This window comes from Falco punctatus, assembly GCF_963210335.1.
Source record: "Falco punctatus genome assembly, chromosome: 3".
Lineage (NCBI taxonomy): Eukaryota > Metazoa > Chordata > Aves > Falconiformes > Falconidae > Falco > Falco punctatus.
This window is the reverse complement of record NC_137582.1, coordinates 62,792,876-62,806,124: the sequence shown is the minus strand read 5'-3', so window position 1 is coordinate 62,806,124 and position 13,249 is coordinate 62,792,876. Positions and strand designations below refer to the sequence as shown.

Genomic DNA, 13,249 nt, shown 5'->3' with positions numbered 1-13,249 from the left:
ATAATTAGTTACCTGCACAAGTCTGTGAGCTTTCTCAAATTCTTCCTGGTCTTGCGCAATCATAGCTGCTGCTTCAGCTTAAAACCAAAAAGAATGTTTATTAAAATAAGGTTTAAGTTATTAAGTGCTGTCATTACTATTTTCTATCACTAAATTTTGAGGGACAGGTATTGGAATATTTAATTCTACATCTCAGAGTTTGGGACACACTAGGAGTTATTCCAGCCCATTATGGTAAATAAAAAGTTGATACAAAATTCATTTTAAAAACAGTACTTCCTGGACCTTCAGGAGCCAAAGTAATATCAGCATGTAGCTAACCAAGTGATGAATGAAGTCGCTTACAGCCTTAACCCCAAACCAAACTATGATTTTTCATAGGTTATGCTACCCATGTAGCTAGAATTGAGCATCATATGGCTACTTCCAAACAAAACTTTCATTACATCTGGTTTTGAAAATTTCATGAAAGTGGTACCTGTGAACTGGAGCAAAAGCAACAAATTGGTTTGTACCAGTTCATTAAATACCTGTGCAAATTAACAGGCCAAATAAATCAATACTTTTAAATTCAAATGCTTGTATTATTTCCGCAGTTACCATTTACAGAACAATGAACACTTAAAATCTCTTCACCAAAATGATGTGAGAAACTACTGATCAAGAAATACTGCTCTACCACCTTATTTCAATGTTAATGTATTATTAACCCCATCAAAACTTATAAAATATGTAGCTTTGTGTATACAGAATCCCTCGTCATATAGGACAAAGAGCAAATGGAGGAATAAGTTAAGAATGGACACAAACTCATACAGTGAAAACAGTTGTTGTCCATAAAATTACCTATGGGAAGTCACAATACATACTCTGAGGAAAGAAACAAAGTTAGAATACATCTTCATTGAGCAATCCAGCAACACTTGCTAAAGGCAACCTAGCACTATCAATGACACATTATATACAGTTGCACTTGAAGTATCAGTTTTTACTTAATCCTCTCCATAAGCCATACGGCTCTCTGAAGACTTACTGAAGCAACAAACTCTGTCAAGTGAGCAATCCTGCATTATTCTATAAAAGAATACACTGTGCACACAGTTTGCTGACAGAGATAGACATGTCATAAATGAGGCTCAGAAGCATCAAATGTAACATTTCCTTTCTGTCCCTACAAATAAAATTTCTCAGCTGTCAAGCACCATGCTTGAGCAATGCAGACAGACAGGCAACGTAGCAGCCAGAAAAATGTTAACTATACTAAATCCGTAAGCACGTCTTCTACTGTGTGAAGAGGTAAGCCAATCTGCTTGAAAGCAAAATCGCTTTAAAAACCCATCAGGTAGGAAAAAGCTAAAAAGCCATGGAAAATTTTACAACAGTCAAGTATCTGTATCTTCTAATATGCTCTTCTAATCACTCGACAACCTGAGTCTGAGATGCAGGAAGTGTCTGAAATATGCTGGCATTCGAAAAATAATGGAGAAGATCTGCTTTACTGACATAGTAGATAAGGAAGTTTCTACCAAACTGAATTGTATTTGCTTGTTCCAGCAGAAAACCCCTAGTGTTGAAAAACTATTTCAACCCACCAACCCTGTTTGATTACTCATTCAAAATAAACAACTCTAGGCAGCAACATATACAGCATTATTTTTGAAAGAACCACCTTGAGTGGACCACGGACATCTTTAAAATACATTAGCCCACCCATATGTCAACTTTAGAGACTAGGAGAAATGCTGCAGCACACATTGCTTGAATCTGTCTACTAGAACCGATGACATTTTGCTGCCAAGGAATTGATTAGTCCAAAAGAAAAACTGTGGAAGTGACAGCTACAGGAGTTACTTTTGCTCATGCAATAGGTACCAGTGACACATGTTAGAATGCTTTTTGAAACAAAAGACTCTTCATGGGAAGAGTAGGAAACGTGGAAAGAAATTATCAACTATAACTAATGATGATATCATTATAGGCTACTATCAACGTCAGCTTTCAAATGATTTGTAGTATGTAAAACCTGGAGGCTTAGCAACACCAAATACTGATTTGCTGAAGTGGGAAAAAAAAAAAAAGAATAAAGTTTACTTAACACTATTACAAATAACAACAGCTAACTAAAGGAAAAAGATTACATACATCCAGTAATGAATTCTTCATTTATTTTATCATCTTCAGACAGATCTAGATCTTGTTCTTCATCAAACGAAGTATAATATGCAAGATCAGTCACCCATTTGCCCTCTTCATTTTGATAGACAATGCTGTGGGGTAAGTCACCTGAAAGATATATCAAATGCGACACTGCTGAATAAAATAAAAAGGAGTATGGCAAAGTCGCTTAAGTCTAGATTAAGAATAGATTAAGATTCACTTGCCAGAAGTCAGCAACAAGTTAAAAAAAACATAGCTCAAGTTGCTGCAATTGCAAGCTTAAACTGGTTTCATCATCAAATAAACAACAGTTAAGTGCAATATAAAACAGTGTCAGTATTTTTAAAACAAAAGCAAGTCAAAATTTATTCATTATACATTGTTTTTTATCACCAACTTGCACAACTAAAGAAAAATGCATAGCTTACAATTTTACTTGTTTTTCCATGCAACTGAGTCTTGTCATAATTGCATAGATGGGTTATATTCAAAGCAACCTACCTTTGTCTGTTGTAGCTGAACTTGTGTTCTCACAGCTGTCTACAGATGGCGACAGGTAGGTATCGGGAAGACCAGCTTCACATTCAGTTGCATCTGTCTGAGGTGCATTTGCACCAAGAACTTTAGGAGTGGTGTAGTGCCCCAAAAGTCCTCTTGCTGCATGTAGTACTTCTGCTTCAGAAGCAGCCTGACACTCGGAGGACAGTACTTCTTGCTTTGGAAGGACATCCAAGACATCAGCTTTATTGCTGTCCATGCACTGAAGGCACAGTGAATCTGAGCAAACCTCAGCAGCAGCACAGGAATGTAGCCCATCTCCAATAGTCATGGAATTCTTAGCAAACAATAATCATTTGAGAAGTGTCAGAAGTGCAGTTGTTAACCTTTTGTGGTAACAGTTCTAGTACAAAATAGTCCAAGTTAACTATTACGAAAAATTTGGAAAACACATCTAAGAACAAAGTGATGGTGTTAATTTTTTGTAAAGGACGGTTGGGTTGTTAGTTCAACCTCTAGCAAGTTTTCAAAAAAACTGCCATCTTCTACTACAGTCTTACTTTACATGATAAACAGAAATTTAAATGACAATTTCATACCACTTGCTGTACTGCTCTGGGCAGCGTTTCTCTTTGCACAGGATATCCAGTTATTCCTTGATTTTGTGAATCTTCATCACTAGCATTTCCAGAATCTACTCCTGTCACAGCCTGGTAAGTGTCAGGAACCTGGAAGTTCTCCTTTGGGGGGGGGGGGGGGGGGGGGAAGATTCAAGTTACACTAGAACAACTACACCAAAGGAAAAAAAAAATAACGCTACAGTTGTTTTTACAATGTTAAAAAATTCACTAGTAAAGAAATTGCCATACTTTGTTTGCTTCTGTGCCACTGCCAGAGGCATCTTCAGCTGCTAGCACCACCACCAAGGATAATGGTTTCTGGCTACACCAATCCACACATCTGCCTCCAAAGGCATACACAGCAAGAATATGGACGATCTCTTCTTACTCCTTCTACATCCTTTCATTCCCTTTAACAAGGGCACCATGCTACTCCTCTTCCCATTCTGGTTGACCCACTGCTGGATGAGGACTCCAAATCTAACTCAGAACCTGTTGTACCTAACCTACTGCCTATCTACAATAGCAAAGAAGCAGGAACATCTTACACAAATAGAAGAGACCTGAGGTCAGACAGCAGAACTGTGCTATTCTCACTCTTCAAACCTCCACCCATCCCCTTCTTCACATACAGCCATAGATCAGCAACTAGCAGCCTACGCAGACTACTTTATAGGGCTAACATATAACTTTCCACAGCTTGGAAATCCCAATGTCAGTTGGGAATTTTCTGAAATTTCAGAAGCTACAGTTCATTTAATTGTTTAAATCAATCACACTTTCCCATTCTGGTCAAGCGTGCAACTGCCAGGATTGCATGCATTGTTGCAAAGCCAGGAAAATGAAAAGGCACTTAAATCCCCAGCAATCTGTTTGCAATGAAGCTAACTGCTGCTCAAAGGCAAACCACAAGCCAGCTAGTTGCCGCTCTATGCTAATCTTTCACGCAGACCCATTACCTAGATTTATTTACTTTCCTGGAAAACCGAGTCTCTGTGATGCTATACACTTCAAGGCTTGGACGTTGCTATCCAATATAATAAACCAGTGATTAAAAAGATTTTATAAACTAGTTGTGTCATAGAAAAGAAGCGCCAGCATGTTAACTTAGTAGTTATAGAAACAAAAAACAAAACTAGAACCAGTTACAATTAAAACTGGAACTCCAATTAAGAATAGGAACAAGTTAAAATACTGAAAGTAGTTTTGTCACAGAACCATCAGATTAAAATTAAGCAATTCCTACACAGACAATAGGCCCATCTCCTGGATATTTATTACAAGCAAATTATAAGTGAGATCAAAAGACAACCTTAGTTTCAGTTTAGCTGACCAGCTTGCTGGGGATGGAGGGGACAGGGTAAAGCAAGTATTTTATAGGCATTAGCTGTTTTATCGGCACTTACCTTTCATCAAAAAGTCTAAGTTCAGAAGCTGTTAATCAAAATCAGTATCATGCCATGACAAGACAATGTTATCAGTAGATGCTTCTGCTTCGTTACTGATATAATTTCCCTTAGTAGACTTGAGAGGATCCCAAATGCTTATCTACAAATATTTTACCATCTCTGACACTAAAAGCTACCATTATGAATCTGAGATGGGAAGCAAGGTGTGTAAGAAACATTCACACCTTAAAGCATTCAAAAGAATGCCTCAGAGGTACAATAAGTTCAGATAAACATCAACAATCCAAAACTCTCAAAGCAATTTACTTTTCTAATACAGACTAAGAAATACAGTAGTAAGTAGTCCAGCAGAGAAAGTCCATCTTCAGGAAGTACTACTGATGCTATATTAATTACAGGATTTCTCTGAGGACAAATCTCCATCACCCCAGAGAAAGGGCAGAAATCCAGTCTTAGAAGTTTGGGGTGGGGTGGCAGATTTGGGGTTGTTTTTTTTTTTTTCCTTTTTGCAAGATTGAATAACAGAATTGACTCCACAAGGTTCTCTACCACAGCTACTTCTCAGAAGAAAGGAGAAGACTGCACAGGACTAAGTGTGAGGAGCAGGGTTAGACAGAGGTGGAAAACCTGAATGGAAGCTTAAAGGAGACACCATAATAGGTAACTTCCTTCAGCTTTGCTGCGAACCTTCCTGACTCTTGGGACAGCCAGCCACTTACATAATTCCACCTTATCTCATAAACACCAAGACCTTCTGTAACAAGCAGATGAATCAGCTGCTAGCTCTGCACTACAAGGAAAAGGAAAAGAAATACAAAAATAGCTACCTAGCTTCTTTCATTTTTTCTTTCCCAGGGAAAGCCTTGCTGAGGGAACAGAAAAAGTCAAAAGATCAAACAACTTTGTTTCTAGTTTAGAGCTGTATTTCCCATCTTTAAACTTAAAATGAATCCTTTGCTCTACAGGCTACCTGTTGGACAGTATTTAGGTTTGCCAGAAATAAAACCTAGCTCACCATGGCAGACAATCCCCAATAATGCTAACGTGTTTAAGGGCCATTGGGCATGCTGAGCTTTGAACTTAACTTTAAACCTACTTGAAGTAAGCCATTTTGAGAAAGCTTCAGCGCTGTACTGCATTCTGAGAGCTTCTGTATGTCAGTGTCTCCTCTTGTCATTTCTGGTTGTATCAGCTGTTCAAAATAGGCTTCTAGTTGGTTATCAAAGAACTCTTCATCATCAATATCATCATCTATTGAAAGAGAAGAAAGTATCCTATTCACCACCTTTCATGGACATTTTATATCACCTGACACTATCAAACTAACTCCATAATTTTTAATACATTGAGTATCACAACACACACACACACTCAGAGCATAATTATCCTGGTTTTCCCTTTAAATAAGTGGGTCACAGAAACATATAATTGTCTTACTCTGTGACTAGTGATACACAGTAAAACAAGACTACCATAAACTAGCATTTTAACTCCCAGGTTATCAAGTGATTCATGTTCCTTCACATGATCTATAATCGACAACATTCCAACTAGCAAATCATATTTCACTTTTCATTTATGAGTATGTATACGTGTAACATTTCTCAAACTTCACAGAACATGGCTGAAGCATAGTTCTATCTTTCAACGGTGAAACAGGTTAAGTTTTATTACTAAGAACAGTATTATTCCTATTTGGCAAGTGAGACATGTTCCAAGAGACAACTTTTCTTCGTTTGGGGCAGTTTTTTTCATTTGTGGAGACTGGGCGAGAGGAGAGTTTCTAGGGCTTATGTTTGTTTATTTTTAAGGCTCAAACACCAGTCAGGCATTTAGGGCATTGTTAAAAACACTCTTAAAACCATTGTAAAATATATTCCAAGAAGTTTGACATGTTTACTTTTCACTCTTTCATTTCTAGGAAACAGTACCTTGTTTGCGTTTTCCCATACAAAAAAAACCAGTTTACTCAAACTTTATAAACTCAGCATTTATAAGTTCAAAACTACATATTTTTTTTCCCCACGTAATTAAGAAAATGTTCATTTTCAGGTTGCTGGTGATTGTTTAAGAATTCTCCACCAATTTTTGGCTTTGGAGTATATTTCAATTCTTCACCTCAAAAAGATAATTCTGAAGAATATTCTTCTTATTTCCTTCTGCCAAAGAGGTCTGTACAATGCCAAGAATGTACAGGAAGAAAGTACATCTATACACACACAGGTAAGTCATCATTACTTTTGCGTTCCATTTCGCCAGTGCCCTGTACAGAACCTGATTTACAGAAGCACATTCTTTCAACAAAATGAGATTTAGTTGAATTGGAAGGTATGGATGCTCAGCCACTTTGATATTACAGTGAAGCAATCAGCATCTGTTACATTTGAGAGTCGATAAATGAAAAATCTGAATCATGGTGCTGTTTCCATATATAACACTGGAGAAGGTGAAGGGATTGCAGCAGGCTAAGTTTCTTCAGTCTTTGAAAGAGGACTAATACCTATCCTCAGAACAAATGTCTATAGAATGCTTCAAAAATTATTGGAGGATTATTTGGTTACCTGAATGGTAGACAAATACCTACAATTCAAACTGAAATTAACACCACAAACAGTTGTTTTAATCGTATTACCTATGTCTTGATTTCTTCTTCATGAAATAATAACCTGCTACCTTCCAAGTAATGAGAAAGTTGATTCATGTATTTTACTTTAGATAGTAGAGACTTCCTCCTTATTTTTAGAAATAATCAGCTGCAAAATTTACCCTGAATACAGAATTGCGTTACAAAAATTAGTACATTGCACACTGACCAGGAAAGATAAAAAGATCAGTTAGCTCCACCAGTACTGGAACCTTGAATAGGCAAATACTTCCAGCTCCTTAGGAGGGCAGTTAAAAGTAATTCTGTCCCCTCAGGTGAAAAAAAAAAACCCAGTATTTTTATTCAGCAAACTATTAACTTCATTTTTATATGCTTAATGCACAAGTGAAGTTGTGAAGTGAAGAAGTGAAGTGACAACAAGAATGAACAAGATGACTTCAAAGGCAGTCATGACATCTGTAGATGTCATGGGATGAACTGAGTAACCCTACTTGAATGCAGGACTGCTTGATCTCAAGAGAGCAGTAAACCTATTTATCACACTGTGTCCCTCATGCTTGCTGCATCTGACTACATACCCTGTCAACCTTCACATTATGTGCAAAGTCAACTGCATCAATAAAGAAGAGCATGTTTGTCCTTCAGCAGCAGCCACTGCAAGGGCACAGAAATTTCAAAAGTTTTGTTTAGTTGCACAGAACTCAAGGTCTCACTTTTATCCCTGTGAGTAAGCTAGACTTCCAACTTGGGTATCATCCTGCATGTGTGGCATCTAAAGAGAGTTGAACCAAAACTCAAGTAAAAGTTAATTCTAACTGCACGTACGTGTTCATCATAGAAGCTTATCTCTATTGATCTAAACTGAAATTGCAGCTAGGGTTACCATTTCATTAAATGAATGATCACATTTCTACCTGCGTTTTTGATTCACAGTAACTGAAGACTGTTCTTTAACTTCCGAGATTGAACTTCTAATTCAGATCTTCTCTGACAAATTCCATAGCCAACTACTCCTACTAAAATGTTATAACAGCCAGTTTCCCAAAGGAACATAGTTTTCTTTAATATTCCTAATAGTAGTTTTTGAACAACTACAGACCTGTCAATACCTTTCTTCTCAAGTACGCAATAACATTGAGTCAGAATTCTAGACTCAATCACCCAGAGTTATAAACACACTCACCAGTAGAATCTTCTGCTGAGCTTGCAAGAGACAAGAGTTTCTCATTTTCCAAAAAACTTGAAAGGTTATTGCCAAGATGATCACTTGAAATTTCGCCTTCTACCAGCTTTTCAGAAGGTTCAGATGGACCAACCTGTGAAAAGCAGCCATACAGAAATGTTTCTAGAAGTAACTAGCTATTGCATAAATTCAGTTAATAATAAACAATTCATTAGGTTAATAATATTCCAAAACTTCCCCCCCCCTTTTTTTTTTCCTACTTATTCCAGCAGACATTTTAGTTCCAATGGACTTTGCCTGCTAGCTTCCAGAGTGGACACATGCAAGAAATACAGGGATCATAAAGGGGAAAGAGGAAAAAAAGCATCTGAAAGACACCAAACTTACAAGACCTCAAAAATAAAGTACCAAACCATAGCATTAAAGAATTTACACTTGAATAAAACACTGCTCCCCATTCATTAAGCTGCAATCACAACTTATAAGTACAAAAATAACTCTCAACAGTTTCCTACGCTGCTAAAACAGTGCTTCTTCAGAAGCTGTACAGCCAGATCAAACTTTTGTTGATGTCGTCTTCAAATGAGTGTACTAATTTATTTATAAAGTAGTATTTCAGCTGAATCTAACTGTTAATGTTGTATCTTTTATATACCTGAATGATTTTTAAAAACAGCACCATGTAACATTTGTTTTGGATTTACTCTCACATTCTCTTAACAGATCACGTTTGACAGCAAAAATGTTAAAGTTCAGAAAGCAAAGAATTTTAAAAGAACTTGAATTATGGTTTTCAGATGACAGCCTGTGAGCATTCAGCTGCAACTCACTGACACCTGTGGCCCCTAAAAAAATCAAATGAAAGAAAATGAAATCACTTTAGTAAACACCAGCTGACACATTAAGGTGTACATTTCGGACAGCATCTGGTTGCAGCCTGAGGCACATTTTCTATAAAGGCCACAAGATCTCCCATTCCTGTCTGCCTTGTATCTCTGTATCCGTAACTGTCAGCTTCTCTAACACAGTAGGTAAAAACAGCTGAAGCACAGCCCTACCTGTCAATACCTGCAGCTATTTGCTAGCTCTGGGACAGACACACACAAGAGAAAAAAAAAATAGAGGCAGCAGGAAGATTGTGCTCTTCCAAATGGTGCAGTTTTTAATGCTGAGTACACTGAAGAAGTCATCTAAACTAATATTCCTCAAAGTAATTAACAAGTACAGGAACAAGTCAAATCAGGTTGGTATTGTCTACTTCAATTTCCAAAAGCATTCCAAAAAGCTCCTCACTTTTCACCAAGTTTCACCTGGCTTTTCAGTAAGCTAAACTACAACTGGGATAAAATGTGAATTCCTTACACTGACAAAGAATTACAACTAGGAGTAAACAATTTTCACAGTTGAGAAAGATTAAATGGAGACATGCTCCCATAGTACTAATTATGTTAAATGATCTGCAAGAAGGAAGCAAAAGTGAGGCACCACAGGCTGAGCATGCTAGCATCGTTACAAACTTAAGGGATACATAAGACAATAAACACAGTTCAATTGCCTCCCTCCTCCTCTCACAGAGTAAGTCTATTATGAGATTAATATTAGAAAACCTTTAATTTCACCATATTTAGAAAAGCTTTCACCTTGTTATTCTTACTGTCTGGAAGCAAACACATTCCAGTTGACAAATCTGAAACAAAACAATGTAGCGTAATCAGTTCATATCAAATCAATAACGTTAGTATGTTCTCATGTTACACTACTAAGTGCTGACTATTCTACAAGATAGAAGACCGGGCCTCCTGAAAGTCTGAAATACACCACAAAAATAACCCTGAAACATACACGTTATCACAAAGCCAAAGTTCACGTGTTTTTATAGCAATGATCTAAAGTATCTGGGAACAATTAAAAAGGCAGGGCTTCACCAGGGCTAAAACTGTAAAAACAATGAAAGACAAATACTGCCTTCAGGATTTCTATAAGGCAGTGCAAACAAGTAAGAAGTCCCAGGTTAGACTAGCAGAAGTGGGAAACAAGTGTTCTGTTCCACTGTTGCACTTCATCTACTAAGCCAATTCTTTTTTTGGATCATTTGCAAACAGCTTCTACCTGTCTTTGTGTTATATCCACCTATAATCCAACTGCAAGTCCCACAAGTCAAGAGAACATTTTAGACATGCACATACAAATTTTATCAAAAGAAGTTCCTAATTCCTAAGTAATAGATGGAAATAAAAGGCAATTTCCAGACTAGAATCGTAAATCTTGATTAAACATCAAGTTAAAACCAACTAGTTAAATATGACTAGGTGCTATCAAGTCCAAACACTGGGCAGTCCCAGTTTTCAAAAGCATCATGACTTTTGTTGCCATAGTTACTGCCACTTCCCCAGGACTACAATAAGCGACTGAAGCCAACACTTCACCACTAGAAGCATGTTTTATAAGGGCACATTTGTATTACAAACTATAGTACTTTCTAATCAAACATGTTCTCCATTAAATTATTAATAGTCAACTCACAAAAACCTACGCAAATGTTCAGATAAAGCTTAGAAAAGATTAAATATACTTGGTAATGACTTCATGTTTAATGAATTTTAAGGAATGAGCAGAATTTAATCACAGGACTAGCATCAGCAAAAAACCCTAGCAAATTTAACATTACTAGCCAAGCTCTTAAAGTAAGTTACAGAATATTATTCTGCTTCCCGTACTATATAGTCATACTTCAAAAAAAAGCATAGTTTTCACAGAAAGTATACCAAACTACTTTTTCATGCGTTATCTCACTAGAAAAGTATGTTTCCAGTTTCTATAGCTGTTGTTAAAGATCATCTATTTCAGGCTGGAACAAGGGAAGAAAAGAGATATAAGTTAAAACAGTGTCATAGACTTAAGCCTACTGAAAGATAAGGGGTAGAAAACAGCTTACACATACTTTTCTAAAAGTGAAGTTCCTGAAATTAATCCAGATTCTAGTTATGGTATTTTATAGCAAACATTGTTTTCACCAGCTTCCTGTCTAGCTTCGTACTTTGGGAAGAAACCTTAGAACAATGTCAACCACAAGCTTTCTGTTTTCAGTTTGTTCAAAATTAAGAGGTTCTTTTTCAAAATTCATTTATGTTACGCCATAAAACAGTGAAGAGTCAAGAGAAGACATCTACAGCATGAAAAGCTAACTACACTGAGAGTAAGTATACAATTTTCCTCAGATTTTAATACCTTCCAATCGTTGAAGTGGCAACACCTCAAGTAAGGTATCTTGACTGTGACTTGAATGCTCAATGACATTCTGATCTTGCTCTCCATATACTGAATGGGGTTCTTTCAAACTAACAGATGTTGGCTGAGATGTTTGCTCTTTAACTTGTGTAGCGAGTTCCCTAGAAACACAATTATTTCAATGAAAAATCACTGTGAAAGATATAGATCAACATTAGTATACAACATCTCTCCATATAAAAATTTGATAAATTATCTGATTTTAATGCCTTTGTCTCTAGGAACTCAGCTGTTCCCATTAATATAGATTGTACAGGCCTATTACTTGTCATTTTACAATAAATGAGTAAACATCAAGACTACAAAGGCTTCAGTTTCACTGAAGTGTGAAACATAATGCAACATATGTCTCTCTTTCTGTTTCTTTCTCCCATTTCTGCAAAAAGGAGAAAAAGTATAGGGGGGGAAGTATAAGGGGAAAAGGGTCTATTCCAGGCGAGTTCCATGATCCATTTGAGAGCAAGTCAAACCCTAGACAAGATGTTCCTTAGTCCATAACACCCGCATGCCTTTTGCAACATTAAATTAGGGACTAAATCACAAAGAACACAACTTGCTGAAATTCCATGTAGTTCTGTTAAATAACAGTTTTTATAATTCTGTTTAAAAGTTATTTTTCACCTCTGGTTTCACAGGACTTCCATACAGGCAGATAAGATAATCACGTAAGACGTTAAAATTTCCACATTGAGAGAAATGAACCACACTTTTGCTGTAGTATTTTAAATATATAAATGAAACTAACATTTTAAAAGGTCTAAAATGCAATTATTCTATGTTTTGTAGTATTTTTACTGCAGTACAATCAAGACACTGACTCCCTCACTTAAATCCTATATTGTTTTTATAGGGACATACTGGCTATCATGCAGTTTTTTTCAAAAAGAAACATGTTGCGGTTTCTATCACAACAATAGGAACAAATTCAACCTTGATTAGAATAACCTATGCAACAACTTCCAACACTTAGTAATGCCCGCTAAAGTATTTCTCTAACACCTGTTATTTCTTAAGAAATAGCAATCACTGATGCTGTAGGGAAGCTAAATTTAATAGAAATTGATGCTCCTTTCTGTATGCACACTGCATGTTATTTAGTTGGAACAGATTTAAATCAGAGCAAGCTATTATTTACACACATGACATGAACCAGAAACATTAGCTTAATTCTAGATTATGCAATGTACACTATGTAAATACAAGCCAGATTCAAGTAAGTCAATTAATCACGCTTAGAAAATTCTTAATTAGTGTGACAGAAAACAAAACATCGTAGTTGAAAAAAAAAACCCACTTAAGATTCATTCCTGTCATGTACATGAGGCCCAATGAGTCAATTAAACAGCCAAACACTGTTTACATAGGGCTATACAAGCTGTAGCACTGCACAGGATGTTTACAGGTAGCCTGCCACTATCCCTCTTCTGAAAGCATGCAGCGTTTTAGCAGGAAAAGCTGCCCAGGCTGCCCAACACTGTAAGCTAACAAA

At 36.6% G+C, this 13,249-nt stretch overlaps 1 protein-coding gene across 5 annotated transcripts in view; it reads right to left on the bottom strand.

The window, feature by feature from the left end:
• The window catches only part of CEP192 (centrosomal protein 192), a 78,152-nt gene that overhangs the window by 62,707 nt on the left and 2,196 nt on the right, over nt 1-13,249 (bottom strand). For 3 of the 5 annotated variants that reach the window (XM_080378091.1, XM_080378088.1, XM_080378089.1), the window contains 8 exons: nt 11,701-11,861; nt 10,113-10,159; nt 8,473-8,605; nt 5,781-5,935; nt 3,255-3,395; nt 2,659-2,992; nt 2,143-2,283; nt 13-77 (listed from right to left, as the gene is read on the bottom strand). In XM_080378091.1, coding sequence (XP_080234217.1) covers nt 13-77; nt 2,143-2,283; nt 2,659-2,992; nt 3,255-3,395; nt 5,781-5,935; nt 8,473-8,605; nt 10,113-10,159; nt 11,701-11,861 — 1,177 coding nt within the window. The remainder of the gene's footprint in view (nt 1-12; nt 78-2,142; nt 2,284-2,658; nt 2,993-3,254; nt 3,396-5,780; nt 5,936-8,472; nt 8,606-10,112; nt 10,160-11,700; nt 11,862-13,249) is intronic. The other 2 variants (XM_080378090.1, XM_080378092.1) reach the window with 2 other exon arrangements.